The 22,529-nt window shown below is 44.0% G+C and overlaps 1 protein-coding gene across 1 annotated transcript in view; it reads right to left on the reverse strand.

Moving 5' to 3' along the window:
* The window catches only part of GMDS (GDP-mannose 4,6-dehydratase), a 427,214-nt gene extending 417,654 nt beyond the window's left edge, over positions 1–9,560 (reverse strand). The window contains exon 1 of the mRNA XM_032991929.2: positions 9,254–9,560. Coding sequence (XP_032847820.2) covers positions 9,254–9,484 — 231 coding nt within the window. The 5' untranslated portion in view covers positions 9,485–9,560. The remainder of the gene's footprint in view (positions 1–9,253) is intronic.
* Between the last annotated feature and the right edge of the window lie 12,969 nt (positions 9,561–22,529).

Consider the following 22,529-nt stretch of genomic DNA (forward strand, 5'->3'; position numbering starts at 1 on the left):
TATGGTGACATGCTACCTCAAAGTGCATATGAAAACACAAGAACAGTTACAGTAGACCTGACAGCATATCTATTACCACATGCTTCAGCAGTATCCTAGAAGGTGGAGTTAGAGAGATTTGTACGTGATATACATAACACGTTCAAAGAACATCCTCTCCTCAGGAACTTGGAAGAGGAAAAAAGTCAGAGGCACATATTTATTAGGTATGCAGGCATCATATGCAGCAGAGACAAGGTATCTTCACATTACAGCAAAAGCACCCAACTAGATATTCAACATGGCAGATTTTTGCCTTCTGCATTAGATTTCACCACAGGCTGTAAGAATTCTCCTTTGAGAATTTCCAAGCACCAATAAGTGGGTCAAATAACAACAAAGCCCTGCAGAAACTTTTCATAAAATTTGACTGTATCTTACTATATTTAATAGTTAGTCAGATTTTTCCAGAGCAAGCATATCTTCTTCCTGTTTTTTTCAAAGGTGTTCAAGCACAGCAAATGCAGCACAAGCGTTTACCTACTTGGAGGCTCTCTGCAAAAAGCCAGTATTCGTGGCATCTTACACCCAAGGCAAGTACATCTGTGGCTGACATACCTGTTGGATCACTGTACTTAGCTCAGCATCACTCCAAAGGTGGTGTGATATTGTCAACTTCTGACCAGTTTGACTGTACAATACATGCTGTACCAGTGCAACAGAGTTCTCTTAGGGTACAGTATTAAACGGTCTTCAATGGTACTTATCACTGAACTAACTGCAACCAGATCTTAAAGTCAATGGACACGTCCTTAGAGTTAACTTGATTACTGTCAGATGACATTTGAGTTAAAGCAAAATTCATGTTTCCCATTTAAAAAAAGACTTCAACAAGAAATACTCCTGAAGGAAGTCTGGTTTAGGTATAGTACTTTGTGTGTGTATTTGTGAATAAATTGAAAGAAACATTGTTGCAACATTTACATAGCATACAAGGAAGTTCAGTTGCTTAATGACACATGTAAAAAGCACAGGTGACAACAGCTAAGCTAGTTTACATCAACATGTTTGGCAGGCTTTGGAAAAGCTTCATTAGGGATTTAGGTTGTGAAGTCTGTGCACACCCTAGAAATTGAACCAACTTTCCAGTAATAATTAGAGGAGACTGGAGAGAATTCCACACTCTCACCTCACCTCCTATTGCTTTGCTTAATCGGAAATTTTGAATACAACTGCATCCCCCAGTTCATATACATATAACCCAAAGGAATTACTCAGCTGAGGCCCTGAAAAAACAATCAGTAAATTCATATGAAAGAAGCAGAAGGTGACAAAAATATGAAAAAAGAAAATCTTTTATTTTGCTCATTTGGCTGAAGAGCAACCAAAGTAGCAAGAAGATATTTAGAACAAGAGAAAGCACAGACCTGTGAGAAGAAATTAGACATCTACTGCACTGCTGACTTGCTCTTGGGTAGTTGTTCACCTAGTGCTTCAAGGAAACCATGCTCTCCAAAATAAGTCTGAGTTCTGTTGCAACAGTGTAGGAGAGGCAGAGCTGACATTTGTAAGAACAGATACTTCATCAGGACTCTATTCCAGACCCAAAAGTCTGAAGAAGCTGAGATAGAGTTGCTAGAAATTGTCAAAAGAAAGTACTTCCTGCATCCCAGAGCAAATGAAAGCATAGTTAAGTGTAAGGAAACTCAGTCTCAGTACTCCTCAAAGAAATTCGGCATGGGCAACAGGAAGCACCACTAGTATGAATACCAGTATTACAACTGCACTGAAAAACCTTTTATCCAGCTTCCTTGGATTACAGGAATCAGAGTGGTAACCTTTGATGTGTTCTTCAAACAGGCCATCAGCAGGTTTAAGTTTTCCATTCTCCTTGTCCTTCTGCATAGCTATCTATTTTCTAAGAAACTGACTCCCTTGTACAGAAAGCTCAACAGCCAAAGGATCTGAAAAAGACAATCAGGAGAAAAAAAGAACAAAACTTAATGGGAGAGGATGAAGTCACAGGAAAAAAACGGTTTTCACAGGAGTTTTCTTCAGTTCAGATCGGCTGTATGTACATACACTGACAGTCCCCAAATCTTCATCAAATTAAAAACCAAAAAAAAAAAAAAAAACCACACACAAGGCTAAGCAAGTAGCATGCTACTGGCAATGGGATTATTCTGCTCTCCTTGTCAGTCTGGGCAGCAGTGCCAACAGCCCCCCTACCACTATCCACAGCATCAGAAACTTTCATGAGAAATGTTGCTTGGAGGAAGTCAGCTTCCCAAACCAAAATTGGATACCATGCTTCTACCTGTTTCCTATCTTAGCACCATTAACATAAAATTATAAAGTTCATTTTTCTTAGAACATTCCCATCTATTTTATCAACTTTCACAGCAGGTACACATCACTATATACAGTACCTTACATTCACTTGCTGTTCACCATGTTTTTCAATCCACACCCTGTTCAAACCCAAGAAATCAGATTGCCTGCACTTGTCCTTGAACTAATACCTGCTAGCTGTGCCAGGCTACCAGAACTTCCCTCTCCAGTAAGCAACTAGAGAATAGACTTCACCAGCAGTCACAAACACTGAGCAAACCTGTGCAAAGATGAAAAGAAAAAAGGGAAGTTAATACATCAAGATAAACATGAACTAATCCTGTATCAGACACATGTTTTACCATTAATACCTTTTAGCTCACTTATGTTCTAACAGCACCAGTAACTGCACTATTCTGAAAGGCAACTGAACCCAGCTGGGCTCCTCCTGACAGGCACAGAGAGCAGCTAACGTCCTGGACTCCCAGTTCTTGGCAAAGACAAAAGTCCTGACGTTCTGTACATATTGTAAAGTATGAAACACAGATGAAAGAGTAAAGCATTAGACCATGTACTTACAGATTCCTTTGGTAAGAGGTGAATTAGCTGAATTAGACTATCTGGTAACCTTCCTCCCTTCAAAGTGGGAGCCAAGGCAATCAAAATTCAGGCATCTTTCTAGAAATAGGACCTCTTTTCAGATAATATTCTAGTTTCCCATTTTGTTATTTGTTACACTACTTTTCAATAAAATACTTTTTTCCAGAGTTTTTGATGGAACTTGATACCAACACTTCTTATTTATATATTGTAAAGGGAAAGACCTGGAATTATATTTCAGGCGAGCTTGGGTATCACGCCACAGCCACTATTCATTTGCTGCAGAGTTTTCAACAAGTCACTTCACGCCATGTTGTCACTAACTGCAAGTGTTAAACTTCTGACACTGGAGGACTCACAGAATAATACAAGTTTATGTTGGAAGGGACCTCTGTGGATCACCCAGTCCAAGCTGCCTGCACAAACCAGGGTCAACTAGAGCAGGTTGCTCAGGGCCATGTTCCACTTGCTCTTGAATACCTCCAGGGACAGACACTCTACAACTTCCCTGGGCAGTCTGTTCCAGTGCTTGATCACACTCATTTGAAACAACCCAAAAACCCCTCAAAAACGCTCTTGAGTTTAAATGAAGTTGCATGTATTTCAGTTTCTGCCCAAATTACTGTTTCTACATCTCTGCATCCTCAAACCAAGATACAGATGTGCAAAACACCTGAAATTCTCACTCAAGACAACACCTGGCTACTCAGAGAAAAGCAACTGAAATAGAGTACCTGGTTTTAATCACGACAACATTTGTTTAAAAAGGCAGCAATGCTAATATTTAGCTTTAGCCAGTTTCGGCAAAAACTACTCCCCCATTTCTATACAGAAAAGCAATCCTTTGGATTTTATCCTTCCACTGGAAAACCAATGTTCTCTCTCTGGTACAACAGGCTTTTTCTACATTTGCCTTCCAGGTATACACACACTCCCCAGTGGCAAAGATTCCCACCTCACCACTTGATCACAACACTTAAACAACTTTCTAGAAAAGCTTCTTTTTTAGCTGTTTCCTTTGCAACTCTTCTCCAAGAAACCAAGTTTTTAGTCACAGAGTATCAATGAGTTTTGCAGTCACACTTCATACCAGCTATTCATTACTTTTTTTTTTTAATACCAAGCAATAAGTCACTTTCTCTTATTACTGGTAGTTTGTCCCAGAGTCTGCCTTGCTTTGTTTCATTCTCAGCAGCCACATTATAAAAACAAAAAAAAAAAAAAAAAAAAAAAAACACACAACACCTAACCTCAATTCACAACAGCAAATCTTGTTTTCTCAGTATCTTTTTCCCCCCCTTGATACAGTTAGCCTTTTCAAACTATGAACTGTAAGACCTGCATAAAAGTTGTAGTACACAGCTACAGGGGTTTGGTGTGTTACAGGAACAGCAAAGGCCATAACCAACTGATTGAACTTCTGATACCAGAAAGACAGAGGCAGCCCCATATTATACATACATTAACCAAATAAAAAGAATGTTCTTGTATTTTTGCATGCACATTCGCTTGTCAGTCATATTTACACTATCCTAGGGTTTGGTTAAAACTTCTGAGGCTACTACCTTAAATTTTGCCAATTGGCAGTTGAATTTGACAGAGCTGCAGGCAAAGGAACAGAAGCCTGTGCTAGCAGTGCTGCTGTAAGAACTCTCACAGGGCAGAAACACAACTGCTTTCTTCATTTACAATTCGCAATAGCCTCTGGCCATGTGTTGACACTCGAGTTCTAGTGCATTGCTTCATTCAAAACTGAGCATTGTAAGTGCCTGTTGAATGATCTTGGTCTACAAACTCTTACCCTACTGTCTCTTGAAGTAAAGCAGGACAGCACCAGACACAAAATAGACATTGACTGCTCATAATCTGGTGACTGAAGGGGAAAAGTAGAAACATCAAACACAAAACCTTGTAGTTAGACTCAGCCAGAGTATTTCTTGGTATTTCTCCAAGAAGTGAAATATCTGAATACACTTACAAGCATCAGTGTACAGAAAGACAATTAGACTATCTGCAGTGCAATCAGACTTTCCAAAAAGATATTTAAATGCAACTTTACCAGACATAGTCACAGTGCCTAGAAAACAATACTGTCAAAAAGTACTGCTTTAGTAGCTTCCCCAAATAAGAGACAAGACATATCTAGAATTAAATTTGTTAGTTATACTAGTATTAGATACAAAACTCCCATCAAAGTTTGAAAACTCCAGCACATCTATTTTGCATTGTGAAAACATTCTTCCAACAAGAATCACATCCTAGTTTTGTAAAAAATTATTGTCATTTTAATACATACAACAAGCCTGTTTCATTTTAAATACATTTGTTTAAATGAAGAAAAAAAGTTTTATGCATTATTCACAAGTGGCCTAACAGCAGACCAGTACCTACATGACACTTCAGAAATGTTTTAACCATCCAACCAGAGCAATTGCCTCGCCCTGAAAGTCATTTTAGCGAAACAGTGAAGTGTGGTTCATTCCACTGCTGTGGTGTGAGAAAGAAGATAAGGGAAATCTCAGTACTGCACACGGAGTATACAACACCACAGGCAACGTGCTTAGAGTCTCTTATCAGTAATCCAAGTGGTAGAATGATACTGATTTCACTCTAACTCCACGGGTAAATGCAGAATTTGTAGAGGTTCATTTATCTGCTTTGATTTCAAAGAGACTAAGGTCCCACCCTTGCAGCCAGAATGCCGTTTGAGTCCTGACCATACAATTATGGAATTTTTTTCTCCTTTGTGGCTTCATCATGCATACTGCAAACTACTCCTGTTATTTGGTCAAAGGTCACAAAATCACCTTCCTATCAGTAACACATTCAATCTCGCAGAGACCTGTCCTTTTAACGTCTTGTATGTAGAAGAGAAGCAAGTCACGTGAACTGGTTTTGTTAACTGGTGCGGTAAGGTGGCACATGGCACAAGCCTCCAGTCACTCACTATATACAGAAGTTGTACAGAGAGCCCATCCTCTTCTGGCAGCCTGTAAAGTCTTATGGATCCCATTAGAAGTCCATAAATCAGAAGTTACACCTGTGCCATATCTCCATGGTATATTTCAGTTAAAAGCTGCATTGTTGGTCAGTTGTCCCATTGTCAAAATATAGCCCTACCTGAGCTCAACTCTTTCTCCATCATAGCAGAAACAAAATCCCATCTTTTGTCAGTGGAAAAGATGGACAATCCAGACGTTCACAGCTATACAAAAGTTCTGAAAAATAAAATGAGTTGTCTGATTTCAACACCATGATTAAGCACACTCGCTGTGTCATCATCTCAACTCAGGAAGGGCTGCTACAGTTCAAGCAGCACCTTGTTGGCTCAAGAGCGCTCTAAAGACAAAAGTACAACTCTACATTTGCTTAAAATTGTCACAGCCCAGTTAGATCAATGCTTATCTCCCACCTACTCCTGTTCCAGGAACCAGGCACTAAGGGGCCATGGTTCAGCAAATGCTCTCAAAGTACACTGGCCACATGTAAACAAAAGCAGGTTCCTTATTCGATGCAACTCTGACAACTCCCTTTTAAAGGAAATTTGCTGTAGCAGAAGGTGCCCGGTTTAAATAAGGGGGGTTTACCATCCAATTCTGTTCTATGCCTTCCTCAGCCTGAAGCCATCCAAGCCTTTACCTCCCAGCTTGAAAGAGCACCAGTTCCAAGGAAGAATGTGAAACAGTCCAACTCTCTTTAGCCCAGTAATTAAAGTAACTACCTGGGAAAGACAAAGCTGAGCTCTAGATTCCACTTCAGCATATTTGTACATTTTACACATTGCAAGTAAGTTGAAAAAAAAAGGGCACTAGCACTTTCTTCTGGGAGGTGGGACATGCAAGTCTGCCTTTTCTCAGATAAGAAACAGTATCCAGGTTTCCCATTTCTGGCTGATGCCTCTCCAAACAAAATGAAAGCTATTACATAAAAAAAAAAGAAAGGGAATGAAAGAGGGGCAAGAAACAAGTACTATGGTGACTTTCTTTAAAGTTCATCTGAGAAGAGAGGGATGAGGATTCCCAGTGGCAGATCGCAAAATGATGGAGGACAACAGGACCCCAAACAAGGACACCCTCAACATAAGACTTCCACCCTAAACCAAGAGCTGGTACAATCTTGTCACCAAGGCACCCAATATCACTGGCTAACTTTCAGGTGTCCCAGGCCTTTGCTAGCTCTGTTTTTCCACATGTTCCAATGCTGAATAACATGCCTGACAAACGTTAAATTCAGATGGAACATCTGCTTTGAAAATAGAGAAAAATAACATAGAGAACACAGTACTGAAAGAAACAGGGCATTGCAGCTACAGGTCTCTAACTTACTATCTTTGAAGTGACATGTACTTCTGTCAACAAACTGGAAGACTGTTCACACAGCACCAAAGTAGTCCTTGGGAAAGCTCTGACTGAGCTCTTGCTAAAAACAAACATCAAGCAAAAACGTTAGTATACACAGATTACTAGTTTTTCCTCTTCTCAGATATAGTTATATCTACTTGTCAGACAACTGTTTGGAGGGGTTTCCTCAGTGCACTACTGGCAGACAGCTGGTAACCCACGGGAAGAACGCACACTGAAGGTGGTGTAAGACCACAGGAGAACAGACATAATGAGGTAAAACAAACAGCAGGTGAACGTTCAAAGTGTAGTGCAGGTTCCCTTGAATAACAGATGAAAGCTGCTATGACACCATATTGTCTTTGGATTTACTCCCTCACAAAAGGCCAGGTGGCTCTTCTACTATTAAAAAAAGAGCATTGACTAACATTGTCCCAGAGTGAATAAGTAACATCTTTGTTTTCACATGTACTTTTCCACAATGCTCATGACCTTCTAAACAATCAACACCAGCACCTCACAAGTGGATCCGCAAGCATAGCAGGACAAGTCACAGTTGAAGGGAAAGCTCTTCAAGTTATGAAGCTGTTATTGATTAAATGCAAGCCATAAAGGAAAAAAGCTCTTCCATTGGGATTCCAATATGAGCATTAATGCTTACTATACAATATCACCTACTTAACAAGTTATACTGATCACAGAAGATACACCCTTTGAGCAGAAGTCATTCAGCACATTCCAGGAGATAAGCAATGCACAAGCAAAGCAGATTCTTCCAGGCAGTGGGCAACACCTACACTGCAAGTAAGATGTTCCTCAAATATGACTACGTATGTCCAGGGCAGCTTTTATTTAGCACCCACTCACCACAGAACAATGGAGACCTCTGTGTGGACAAACAATCCAACCAAATACCCAAGCCGCCTGTTGGGAGTGTAGCAGCAAAAGCTACAAACTGCAGACATCAACGCTCCTACAGGTTTCACCAGGTTAAAACTCACCACCGACACATCTTTTTTTCCACAGTGAGGAAGATGCTCCAAGGGAAACTGTGATTTTTCCTTCCATGCCACCTTTTCTCCTGCACCTTCTGCTCAAAGCACCAGGACTCTGAGAGCATCATTATCCCTATGAGTAATACAGCCAAAAAAAATCAGAGACTGCAATGAATGCACACGAATACAAAACAAGCGGCCTGGGGAGATGCTTCTGCCGTCCATTCAGGTCTGGGTATAAAGCAGGTGCTGACTGCAAGTGCGTGGCTGCCCAGTATGTCAAAGAGACAGGTGACAAGGAGCTCCTGGGAGCAACAAGCAGGCTCAGATCAAACTCTGCTGCACGCTGCCTCACAGGTGCACCGCCACCTTCACCACTTCAGACCATCAGGACGATGAGTCCCGACACCTGCTTCTCGTACGGCCTTCCTAGGTGTGGCTCCTTTCTCACCTGCCCTCACTTCACACCTCATCGCAGTACAGGTTTAGCTGCTTTCTTAGAAATTCCTGGTAAAGATTGCTACAAGACAGCCCAAAGCCAAGATACAGAAGTGATGCACCCCCCCCCCCCCCCCACTCACAGGCGCCTAGTGAAAACCACTACAAGCCCCCAGGCAAACAAGCCCCATCCGCGCGTGGGTGAGGCCAGGAGAGCCGTTAACCCCGGGGCGCCCTGTCCCTCCCTGAAGCCGCTGGGGGCTGTCAGAGCTGGCGGCACCAGCGGTGAGGGGAAGCCGGCACCGGGCACGGCGACAGCCGCCCCCTTCCACGGTGCTGCAGGGGCTGGGGACGCGCCCCCGGGGGCCCGGCAGGGAGGCTCGCCGCTGCCCGAGCCCGGCAGCCCCACGCCAAGCCCTCCGCCGCCCACGCCTCCCACGCACGGCCTCAGCCGCGGCTGCCTACGGGCGCCTCACGGCGGGCCTCCCCCCTACATCCCCCGCTGCCGGGAACCCCGACCCCCCGTGCAGGGAAAGCCCGGGAACGAGGGGACCCCCCCCCGGCCGTTACCTGCCCGGTGATGCCGGTGATGAGAGCCACCTTCCTGCCGTTCACCTCTTCCCCGTCGTCTCCCGGCGCCGCGGCGCAGGCACACGCCGGCGGCGGCTCCGGCTCCGCCATCCTCCCGGCGGCGGCGGCGGGCGCGGCCCAGGTGCGGGGATAGCCCGGGGGAGAGGCGCGGCCGCCGGGGGCGGGCACTGCAGGGGAAGATGCCCGCCGCCCCGAGCGCGGCTCGCACATGGGCTGCAGCTGCTGCCGCTGTCCGGGCGCTACCGCTGCCGCCGCCGCGCCATTTCCGCGCTCGCTGCCCGCCGGCGTTCCCGCCCCGCCCCGCCCGCAGGTGCAGCCCCCCCCACCCCCCCGCCCGGCCCCCGCGCAGGCGCGCACCCGCCGGCCGGCCCGGGAGCGCGCGCCCCGCTCCGCTCTAGCCACACCCCCTCCCCGGCTTCGCCCCGCCCCGCTCGTCCGCGCAGCCAATCAGAAGCCCCGGCACTTCCTCAAAAGGACCGGAGACGCGGCGCGCCGGGGCCGAAGTCGGGCGCGGGGATTGGTTGAGAGCGGGCGGGGGTGGGGGGGCGTGGCCTGAGTGGCGGCCGCCGCCGCCGCCGCCGAGCAGCGGAGCCGCCGACTTCCTGACCGCGTGTCGAGAGGAGGGTGCGGCGGCGCGCGCCGCCGTCCCGCCGCCCCTCCCGCCTTCCCCCGGGCGCTGGCACAGCGCCCCCTGCGGCGTGGAGGAGCGGGGCGGGGTAACGGCCGCCAGCCCCCGCAGCCGCCCCCCCCCCCGGCCCGGCCCGGTCCCGCCGCCGCGCCGCAGCCCGGCGCCGGGGCCTGCCGGCTGGGTAACGCACCGGGGAGCAGAGCCCCCGCCGCGGCAGGCAGCTCCAGGTCGGAACTGGCTCCCTGTGAGGGCGCAGGGGTCCTCCAGCAGTCAGGGAGACAAAGCTGCGCGGAGCTGGTCCCCCTGGGCTTGTTACAAATGACCCAAAGGCTGCTGGGAAAGAAATTTATAATAAATAATTACGCTCCTGGTGAAACACTGGATCAGCACCCTCTTTCACGGAGGCAGCGTGTCGCTGTACCCGCAAGGAACAAAGGGGCCTGCCCGTGTTAATCCCTGAATTTTGTCATAGCAGTTTCCTCACTGTATGCTTGCGTGTGGGACCTCTGCGCAAGCAGACAGCCCTGTTACTCTAATTTTACTATTGTTGTGGCTTATTACAGTGTGTGGTCAAAAATTAATCAGTGTCATTGAAAGCCCATAATATATTGAGTAAAAGTTGCAGAGTCTGGGAGCATAATGCCTTTCAAGTGGAACTGTACTCCCAAATCCTGAATGCTTTTTTGCATGCTGCTCCGCACACCCTCCTTTTTAAATCCCCTTTTTGCAGTCCCAAAGTCTGTGATGGAACGGGGAAACTGTTGTGTCATGGTTGCTCAGGTGGAAGATGTCATCCCATTCCTACTGTACCATTGTTACATCTTGTTTTCAAAGACTTTTCTCAAGCATATGCAGTTTTATTAAAGTTGGCGACGTTGGCTACTACTTCTGCAAACTGATTTCATTCCACTAGTGATTGCTCTATGGGTATACAATCTCAAATTTGAAAGGGGAAGAATACCACAAATAGTATGAATGCCACCCTCTCAGTTTTAAAATTACACTAGAGACATAAAAAGACATAAAATTCTGAGTGGTTCAGGACCCTGTACACCAAAAATAAGGCACAAAACTAATTTTTATTTTAAAAATTGGGATTTAAGATTCAAGGGAGTTAGGGGCAAGTTTATTTACTTATTTATATAGATCATTCTCTCTCCTGCTAAATCAGAGCTGCATAAAGCAATGCATGCGCTTCAACATTAAAAACTGTCCTTTATGTGGCCAGATAAGGTTATCCTTTCTAGCTTGTGCTGGCAGTCCATTAAATGTACTCCAAAGTAAAGCTTGCCTTCTTTCTGTGTCCTGCTCAAGAAAGTGGTGAGTAGGGCTGACAATGCAAATCCTGGAGCTGGGCTAGAAGAAGAGCCCCCATCACTCAGGCCTCCATGTGCAGCTAAGTGGCTTTTCCTGGTCACTTTCTCCAAACAGAATTTCTCCTACCTCAGTTGTCCAGTATTCCACAAGAACTGTTTTTAAAATGTAGCATTTTCCTTGACTGTTATTCCCAAAAAACACTCCACCCGTGGGGGGGAGGCAGTTTACACCTTTCATAACTCCCCTGATTAATCAGGTACATCAGCTGAATGACCACCTTGTCCTATGATTGTACTCTCAGGTGACAGGAACCTTGGGCCCTTGCCCTGTTTGGAGCAATAGCTTTCCTTCCTACTCAGCATGTGCACTCCCGAGTGATTCCAAACAAAAGACTCTGAAATCCGTGTTGCTTTTGCAAGGGGAGCCAGACTGTGCTAAGAACACTTTAGCAGGATTCATACTTGTATTTTTCATCAATACTAATACTAGAAACAGGCAGATGAAGCCAGACAGGATGTAGCCCAGTTCAGGTTGCAGCTGACTGAAGCAAAAAAGAAAAAAACCTTTAACTTGTTTAAATATCTGTTCCATTTATAAGTCTGGCAGTGGTAGCTGCAGACACCGTTAGCCAGCTACCATAATCCTGCTAGGTCTGCCCCTGGCATGCACTGGGGCGCATTCCAGGTTTAATGCACAAAGACCGTTCTGTCACCAAAGTCTTCCAAGGTACATTTACAGAAGAGAATGAAGGCTCAATTGTGGCACAGGTACTAGATTTTACCTAAGTTTCTCTGGTGTCGACAGCAATTTATGACAGACTGCAGCTGAAAACTGGACCAGCAGCCCCCAGGGACCCTAGGATTAATATTCACTCTGACCACTGGCCTGCACTGATGTCTTCTTGCTTCCTCCAGCACCTGTATCATTGCACGTGCTACCTTACTTAAAGCTATGTCTGCCCACACCGTAATCACTTTTTCACGCGTCTGTGTGGACCTGGCTCTGGTCTCTCGAACTGGCAAGGCCCCCATGTGAAGAGGAGACAGCAGAGTGACACACATCTGCACCTCCAGCCCCCTTGAATCCCTGTAACAGGGGATGCTTGTGTGAGCATGGGTGTCCAGTAAAATTTTTATTCCCAGAAAGTAAACAGACTGACAAGCTCTGAGGAGACAAAAAGAATAGTATATGTGGTATTAACTTTAAAGCTGCCACCCCAGGAACTGGGGAGAAAGATAGGACAGATGTGAAGAAATTTGCTTGGTGGTGGTGGATAAAAACATGTATCACAGGAAAAGAAGGATGGAAAAGATGGATCAAAGTCAAACTGGTTATACTAAGAAATAATGTAAAATGAGCAATGAGGAAGCAAAGAGGGGAAATTAAAGAGAAAATAAATGTTGTTGAGAGTAAGGAAGAAAGGAATAATCGGAGGAAAAGACTGAAATGTAATAGATTACGAAAAATACCATCTTAAATCTTGAGGGAAAGGGAAAGGGAGGGAGAACATCCACAGACTGAAATTTTGTTACCATACATTGCAATCCTGATGATCTCGATGTTTGAATGGGGATGTGGCTGCATTGCTGATTGGGATTTGGAAAGGTAGCTATGTGAGGTTTAAGAATCTCATGTGAATCCATTATAAGTGCTTTCAGGAAAGAAGTAACCTTACTTTAGCTTAAGAAGTAGAAATTACTGATTTAAAACACTGATGTTACTCGCTGTGGGTATCCCTAGCATTATTTCATTAATAGTGTCACCCATAGTAGAACTGTGGTAAAAGTTGACATGATACCACTGTATCCTGTCCTGTACAGGAGTTAGAAGTTGTCATTGGACCAAGTGGAGCTCTCTCTCTGCATCACTCAGTGCAACAAAGGGAAGAACTGGTTGGTTGTCTTTTTCTGAGGCTCTTCTAAATGATCTGCATCCAATAGATTAAGCAACTGCTGCATTATGCTGCCATGAACTCTGTCAAAAAGCAGTGTCCAGTGATCGAAGAAGACCCGTGGCCAGAACACATTGCACTTTGCTTACCTTCAGCTACTGAATACTTCGAAGACTGTCCCTGGCTGTGAGGTCCATGGTGGCATCTAGGCATTGTTCAAGACCCCACGAGGGCTGGTTTGAAGGCTGCAGAAATGGAGGCAGTGGAGGATGGATAGTGCACTTTCCTTCCTGAGGAGCTTTTAGTTTGTACATACAGGCAAGTGAGGAGACTGTGGTAGGTCCAGAAGAAGGTACTACAGAAAGACTTTCTTTTTCTACTTTGCTGTTTTAAAGTAATGACAGAAAATGTTCATTGCCTTCACAGAGCTAGAGAGCTGCAGAAAGGGATGTGGAAGAAGAGGGAAGGGGGAGTCCAGGCGACATCCATCATCTGAAAGGAGGTGGAGATGTTGGAGTGAGATTAAGCAGTTGCAGAGGGAAGAGCACCAGATCTCATGAGGAAATAAAGTGAAGAGTAGACGAAGACAAGAGGATGATTAGAGGGAAAGTCTCATAACTGTTTTTCTAACTGTTGACTTGAATGTTTGAGGGCATGTGAAGTGGCCCAAAACCTCAATGCCTTGGCATGGTGACTGGCAGGTGGAACAGAAACAGGAGGATTCAGGGGATGGCTCTGCACAGTGAGCCTCAAGGCCAGGGCCTGGAAATAAGCAGCACTTTTGCATCGCTTGCTTCTCAGGCAGCTCTTGCATTTCAGACCTCTTCCCCCAGGCTGTTGTATTTCTTTCCAATAGGACCTTCTTAGTGACAAACACAGTCATGAGAAGTTGAGACATCAGTGCTGCAATTCAGCATTACAAAGCTGGGGGGGGGGTGGGGAAAGATTCCTGGCAGTACTGGCTCCCAGCTGGAGCTCTTTGTGCTCAGCATTGTGGCCTGTGCCCAGCCCATAAAGTACTTGCAGCCTCCTTTTCCTCTTTGCAAACGCTTGCCTGCTTACTTTTGAAGGGGTGGGTAAGATTGGCCAGATCTGCTAACTTCTTGGCAGAGATGCATCCTTTGCAAGGCAGAAACCCAGTTCCTCTTGGTGCTGTCACGATGATTTCTACAGCACTCTGCACAGCACGGTGCTTTAAAGGCAAAGGCAATGCCAGTGCCACATTCCTCTCTCACACGTATCTCCAACACTACAGTGAAATGATGCCACCCTGCAGTAGAACCAGTGGAAGAGCAGGATCCAGACTGAGCTTTGTACCACCATTTGTTTCCATCCTAAAGGTTTGCGCCTGGAAGTTTTACTCAAGACTGGGCACACAAATCTCGATCCCCCCTGTGGCTTAGTGCAGGAACAGCACAAGCATGAAGAAGTGGCGTTGTTGGCAGAGCTTTGTGCAGGCTTTGTACTTCTAGACCACTGAAAAGGCTGCTCTCCAGCCCAGCAGAAGGGAAGGAACCTGCACATGTTCACTGTTTCACAAGGGAAGGCTGGGGCAGGCCTCCTCCTCTCAGCCTTGATTACATTTTCCATGTGGTCAGGAGGAGCCTTGCAGCAGTTTGGTGGCCTCAGGAACACGGGCAGGGATGTGGGGAGCTGGAGACTGGCCTTTCTGCAGTATGGCTGGGACAGGGACTGATGGCCCCAGGGACCAACACAGGGTCCTGGGCCCTGAGCAGGGTGGGGGCAGCCCAGCGGCAGGCAGGGACAGCCAGGGGCAGAGCAGCCGAGGATCCAAGCCAAGCCCTGACTCGAGAAGAAATACTGTTTTGTTAAAAAAGAGCATGGCAGTGACAGTCTAGTACCTCCCTGCTTGTGGTCTGCAAGCAAGCCAGCCCTCGATGCAATGTGTTCCTCAAGTGCACAGAAATAATTAACAATTGTTCCTTTGTATCTCAGCCAGCGCTGGAGGTACCTAATTATGGACATTGTTTCTGTAAGAAACACCAAATAAATGTCCCTTTTCATTCCCAGAAGGGGGTAAAGAGCCATGAATACAAAAAGCATCAGGCCTAGTGATGTGTTAGCATATGCAATTGTCCCTTACAGCTTTGTAAGCCGGTGCTAACTGGACTGGAGCCAATGGAGTTAAAATACCTGAGAGAAGAAACAGGTTCCTAACTGGAAGGAGAATTCTCTGTGCACAACTATTAGAAACATTTTTACCCAACATGATTATTTCAGTATGTACAAGGAGTCATGAGACTTTTAAGGGAGATGTTGGCAGCTCTTTGAGAAGTCTAGCGGTCGAAGTTCAGAAAACTATAAAAGGGTAATTTTGCTAGAGCTGACAAGCATCTTTGCATATTTTAGAGAAGGTCCCAAAGAGGGAAGGTGAATCCCAAATTTCACACTCCCTATGAGGGTCTTCAAATCCAGTGCTTCCAGCAGGATACAGTGATACAGAAACATACCTTACAGAACAAATGCTGTCAAAATTTAATTAACAGGTTTGAAAAACAACAAGAAGAAATTACAGGGCCTGGCTGGAATGAGAAACCTAAATATAAAAATGTGGCCAGTTAAAAACTTATATGTTGAAGTTGTTTTTTTTTTTTTTTTCTCGAAGAAGGTATCAGAGAATGAACTAGAAGTTATTTGATAAGCCTGGAAAGTCTACCTAAAGAAAGAGAAAGGACTAACTATTGGAAGGCCAGGTTTTTCACAACTGCCATTACTCGCGTTACATGTACACAGTCACACTTGTGTATCTCCATCTGTGGTCCTGACACATGTGCCAAGATTCATCTTTTTATTACGGTCATTTCCTTTATGGGGAGTAAGTTTGAACAAAGCAGGGTTTGTACCCCTGTTGAAACTATTTAGTCCATTCACTAACAAGAATGTGGACATCAAAGACTTCTCTGCAAAGCCATCAGAATATAGTACAGGGGTCCTCTTCTTTCTTCTGGCCTTACACAAATATAGTCTAATATACACCTAAATACTTATGTAAATCTTGTCCAAAAGACTTCTAATCAGAAAAGAGAACAACAATCCTATATTTCTCACACTATAAGAAAGACCAGCTTGAGAAAAGAACAATGTAGTCACAGAGTGGTATGGTGTCTGTTAAGAGAGTTCACATTAAGCAAGCATTAGCTATTCAAAGAATTAACTGAAACAGGGCAGTAAGTGAGCGTCTGTTCCTTGTCACTTAACTCAGGGCTATATCAGAGAGCAGAGAAAGAAGTAAGCTATAAAATTTTTTAGCAGGGAAATAAAAAAAATCACTTCACTGTCCCCTAGTCTGGATTATTCTCTTAGAAGGTAGGTCAAAATGTTTCTTGTTGCTTTTCCAAGTTGTCTCTCCAGCCATAGAATGAATCAGTAGCAGAACATAAGAGGGACCCAAGATACGGACCAGAGGGGACTCTTAACATTGCTGGAACTATGTTTTTTGTAACAACACATGTATTTGGCTAGACATATGCTATTCACACTCTTTATATATTCTTTTACATTTTATTTGTGGCTAAGTGGTAAGGTATTAATGCTGTTATTTTTAACGTGCATATTTCAAGTGGGTAAAAGCTGTCTCACAGTCTTGCATGCCTGGGATAAATCGTTCTGTGATTAGTTGTGACCAAACCCAGAAGAATGATACATAAAATTACTTCTTTATTACCCCTATAACAATGCATTAACTGTTTGCTAGGTGCTGACAGAGTCAGACCCCCACGGCCCTTCTTTTGGTTTGTCACAAAGAGTGCTGGCTTCAAACCAACAAACAAAGGAACATAGTGGAACTGGTCAAAGAGGAACTTGCGTGCCAGTGATGAGGAAATGACAGAATTCACATTCCCTTAGGACTGGAAAGAGGCAACACTACAGTAAAAACAAATGGGATTTCAGGAGGACAGATTTCAGTTATTCAGAGGGTCGTTAGGTAACATTTTGTGGAAGGCCAATCCAAGGGAAAAAGGGAATTGAAAAAGAAATTATGTAAGATGAAAGAAATTGTATTAAAGGTGCAACTGCAAACTTTCCAGGTGCAGAAGATGGCCAGGAAGCAGAGTAGGTGATCAACCTGGTTAGGTCTCTTTGATCTCAAACGTAGGAGGAAATTATACAGGAAGTAGAAACTCTATCAGAGTACTAAAGACAGATTTTCAACAGCACACAGAAGCAACATAAGAAAGGTCAACGAGGTGTTGGTCCTCGCGACCATTGCTTGTGAAATCATTCTATCGGTGCATTAATAATAGGCAAAACAGGGTTAGCGAACTAGCCAGTGGAAGAGTAAGTCTATTAACAGATGACATTGAAAGACAACTTATTTAATGCTATTTGCTAAAAAGTGGCTGACAATTAAGATCAATAGCAAGTGAATGGGTCTATATGAGGTAGTGTTTAACAGTCTAGAAGATGGAATAGAGAGATTTCCGTGAAGCGGGGGGAATGCAAGTAAATTAGATTAGAAATCAAAATAATCTCCAAAGTTGTTCTTGATAAAACAAAGGAGTCGTCTGTGGGAAAAATCAGATTAATTCAACGGGGACAAATGCAAAATACTGCATTTGTGGGGGACTCATCAGTTTAAAAAATACAGGTTAAGGAACACTGATGTAGAAAAAAGTCTAAAGCTTATAATGGAATCAACAGTAGTGTATTGTTGCGGAAACGGGCAAACACAGTATAGATATAGGTGTATAATTTGTGAATACATTAAGTAATCCTGATGTGTTGTTTAGTGTTAGGGTCTGAACTGGGGCACTGTGTTTGGTGCTGGATATTGAGAGACTAGAGGACAGCTGTGAAAATTATCAGAATTCTAGAAAAAATGATATGGCAGCAAACCCAGGAAAAAAGTGGGGTCTTTTAGCATAAAAGAGGATGGTATTGTCCAGAAAAGAAGGACCAGGACAGTCTTCAAACATGTCAAAGGCTGCTACAGAGAGTTAGAGAGAAATCTATTTTCTGTGATCCTTATGGATAGGATAATATATAGTAGATTTAAAAATGGGAAAAATAGTTTTAATGTTAAGGATCTGCAGTACTGGGAAAGATTTTCATAGGCAGGTGTGGCAGCTCCATAATTTAGTTCTCTGATAACAGACTAGATGAATATTCATCAGGTATGACCTGCTACAGTTGACCCTGCCCTGGACGAGCAGCATTCTACTTGATGCTTCAAGGTTGCCTCTGGCTTTAAAGTATTTTCATAGGAGTGGGATCTTGACCTCCCCAGAGTCAATATCAAAGAATCCCACAGACTTCCTACAACCCTTCAGGTGCCAGGCAAGCTCTCATAAATGGCAGTAGCTAATCCTGTTGCAACCAAAAGCTTATTCCGCTCTTGGTGGACTCTTTATTTTTAGGCGGACAGGGTTACATATAGGTAGCAGAACTGCAATCAGAGAGTAGGAGACTGAGTCCCATAGATTACTCTTGCCTCACCCACTTCACTTCCCTGTTGCTTGACACCACAATGTTTTTTCAGCAGTGAAGTTGATGACTGAACAAACACTTGTGACAACCCCAGTTTCAGGGAGCAGCAGGGGTGAGGCTGGGAGCTGAAGACAACAGCCAGGCTGGCCAGGCAGCAGCCTCCCTGAAAAGGGGTGCAGTACTACAGCACCCAAAAATGAAGAGCAGAGCAGGTCCTGTGACAGTATCCAGGGTTAGCCAAGTCTAATTCACCAGACAAGTCTGTAGCAGTGAGGCAGAGCTGAGGTCAAGCCAGGATGTCAAGTCTGCAAGTCAGAGCCAGCATCCAGATCAACGAGGCACGTTGCCAGGCACAGGGAACAAGGGTGAGTGCCTTAGCTTGAACAGAGCTCCTAAGTGAAGGGGACCAGGCCCCCACTTCCCACCACTTATTCTCATCCATCTCTTTCCCCAGCAGTGAACCAAGGCCCTGCATTGGCACCAGACCCGAGCTGGCCTCAAGCACCAGCTGCCAAACCGCTGGGGAGGGCACCGCCTTTACAATCCAGATAAAAGCATCTGTTGCTCATTTAGCACAGTGCCAGCACTCCCCCAGAATGAGAGACCCATATTGCATCTTAAAGGACAGCCATGCACTGGTGTAAGAAAGGCCACAGACTCAGGAAAAAAAAATCCCAAATACATATTTTAAACCTCAGTGACTGGTTTTAACCAGCTCATACTCTCAAGGTTATTGCTATAAGAAATGAGGTTATGTTGTTTCTTTTGTTGTTGTTTGTTTTAAAGAGCAGATTAGCAGTGGTATTTCCGATACCCTCATTTCTGGCTTCCGTGGGCTCCAGAGAACAGATCTGCTAACCGCAACTCTCTTTCTGACACATTTTCTCTATTGTAGGCTCCAGTGCTACACCCATATTCTCCCTGAGCATAACTGATGTTGTTACCACTTTTCACTGCTACAGACCCCTGCCCCCATTAGACTCTGCAGCAGCAAAGGACCACCAAAGAATCTGGCCCAAAATGCTCAGTATTTTTATTTGTGTTTTACAGTCTCTATATGACTATTGACAACATTTTTTTTTCTTGGTTAACCATGAGGAAAGATTTGTTTGGCAGTACCTGAGCCATCATGCTGAAGTGTTTGACTATAGCCTTGGTGACACAATTGGCCTATGTGTGTGAGGAAGTGACAGCATCAGCTAAGCCTGTTCCACCACTGACCCTACCAACAAGTGTGACAATTTTGGAGACTATAATTACTTGATCATCTTTGTCAGATGCTTTCACTGACTCATGGGTTATAGACTATGAGGTAGTGTCTCTGCTTTCTGGATCAAATTAGCCATTGGGGTGGCTGAGCCAGATGGTCAGCAGAAGTATCTGCTTAATTCTAGTGGTTAATTACTTTGAATCCCACCCTACTTATGGTCCAGACTGTGTTCCTTTCCTTAAAGGATATTTCTGAAGTGCTGTCTCTACTGGCCAGGCAAACAGCAGTTGTATGGAAATCCCTATGACTTCGGTAGAAGGGCATGCTTTTGTAATCAGGATATTAAACTCACTGAGTCAAACAGGGAGAGATATTTCGTCAGACTTACAGAAAGTTTCTGTCACGACTTCAGGATAAGCACTGTTTTGGCCGTTGGGAGAACAAGAACTGAGGAACAGAAAGAAGGAAAAGGAAGCAGATATACAGGAAAAAAACTGATTAACCAAGGTGGGTTTTCTATGTCACACAAGGACCTCATCCAAAATGATACATAGGCTTTATTCTCCCTGATAGCAACTGAACCAATATTCATTTAAATGCAAACTTGTATCATTGTATCAGGGGCTTTCTGCAGAATTGGACAGGGGATCCCAGGACAGAGTCTCTCAAGTGGCCTCAAGCTACTTGGGATAAAGTTTACTTTTTTCCATTTCTGACATCACCTCTGCTTTGAATACCTGGGGATGTTTCTGGTTGCCTGCTGGCAAAACGGCACTGGAAAAAAATTTGTTAAATTAGCACTTCTTGCCGCCAGAAAACTTCTTGACTGCAAGGTGGAAATGTGAGAAACCTCCCACTCTGCACACGGGGCTAGACCATTCGGCTGCTACGCTCCACTGGAAAAAATCTGCTGTAATTTTAAACAGAAACCACAGAGGTCTGACAAAGCCCATAGGAGACTCCTGGAACTTTTAACCAAATTGTTATTATATTTCTAAGCTGTTAGACTTTTACTGTTAGCCTGCATTATTCTTCTAGTGAAGGTCTTGTTCTGATATCCAACCAAACTTCCCATTGACTAGGATGATATGGCCAGCAATACACAGTGTAAAAGGACGGGATCTCTATAGAAAAGGATGTTTAGATTTTTGGGGCGGTTTCCATTTTTCCAAACAGGATTTTACACCCACATTTTTACCATGTTTTTCTTTTGACAAATTTCTGGCAGGTGCAAACTCATTTAAAAATTAAGTTATTGGCTGTAAGTAATGAGGTGAAGCGTATCATCTTTTTCATTACAAGAGAACAAGGTATCTTCCTTTAGATTAATTCTCCAAGTGTCTCAGTCCTCAACACAGCTGGGACAGACAGGCTTGCTCTTTGGGATCTGGTGGTTGTACATGCTTAGGGAAGAATTGCAGGCCTGGACTCCATATCACACCTGATGTAGCAAACACAGCCGTCCAGATTTATCACTTCCTGAGCTCCAAGAGCTTTGAATCATATTCTTTGTCAAGTTCATCAAAGAAGTAATCAATGAAAACTACAAAAACCAAAACACTGCTTGGCAGGCTGAATAAAAAGGACTAAATAACATAGTCACCTCATTTCATCAACCCAGACTCTAGTGTAGCCATTTAAACAGTGAGCCCGTGAACCATGAGGTTGGAAGCAAACAACTCCAGTCAATGGAAAGACATTTATTAAGCTAAATGGCTTTGTATCAAGCTTTTACTGGATAGAGCTCTAAAATATTTCCTCCAGAAGTTCTGCAGGCTATTTTAGTCTGTCCAAGCTGTAGGGAAGGAAACTAGAAAACAGTAGCTGGCCAGACTAGCAGAAGATACATAAATATGGGCAACTGAAATATATCATGAGTTAAAATCTCATTGGTATATAGCTGAAGTATGATCAGTATGCTTAACTGTAACTTGAAGATTGCTCTCCAGTGGCTGTTCGGCTGTACTGATTCATAACTCTGTGCATCGATGTTCTTCAGGGTTCATAGTGGTTTCTAAAATAATGTAAAATGAATCCTAGGTGGAGTACTGATAAAACAGCAAATTATATCTGGAGTTCTAAAAAAATTAAAGTATAAATTATGAAGTGTAAGGCATCCCATTTCTGTTAGAAAGAGAGTATTTTTTTGTCTTTTTTAAGAGCAGGCAGTTGGCCTGCCAAAAAGATGTCATTTGTAAGTCTGAATCTGGATATCAGCACATATAATTTATTTTTAGCTAATTTATTAAATAACATAGTTAATTTATTGTATCAAAAAAATACAAAGCGTTCAAATCAATTTACACAATGTGTGAGTGATTCACTCTTTCAGTCTGTTGGTTTTGAATCTCATTCTAACACCAGCCATATCTTTTTTTTTAGATAGAATAGCAGTGGTTTATACCGCTGTGCTAATTATGTGAGCTTTTAATCTGTGGTTTGGAAAACATTACACATCTGGGGTATTTGTGCAAATTAGAGGATTAAGAACGAGACCTGTTTTCTTTTTTTTTTAAATGGAAACCTTGAAAGGATTGTGCATGCGTGAGCCAGAGCTGAACCAGGAGTGGTGTGTGTTTGTGTGCATTCCTCTTCCTCCTCTTTCCCGTGCTCTTCTCCTCAGCAAGATACAGGTTATGTTGTGTGTCATGTCAGCTGGATGACAGGTCACATTCTTGTTCATTTGTGGGATCATATCCTCCAAGCTAAAACCTAGTTCTCAGATTTTAAAAAAGAATATATATGCACTAACATATGCACT

This window comes from Tyto alba, unplaced genomic scaffold, assembly GCF_018691265.1.
Source record: "Tyto alba isolate M040663 unplaced genomic scaffold, T.alba_DEE_v4.0 Super-Scaffold_48, whole genome shotgun sequence".
In the NCBI taxonomy this organism is placed as follows: Eukaryota; Metazoa; Chordata; class Aves; order Strigiformes; family Tytonidae; genus Tyto; species Tyto alba.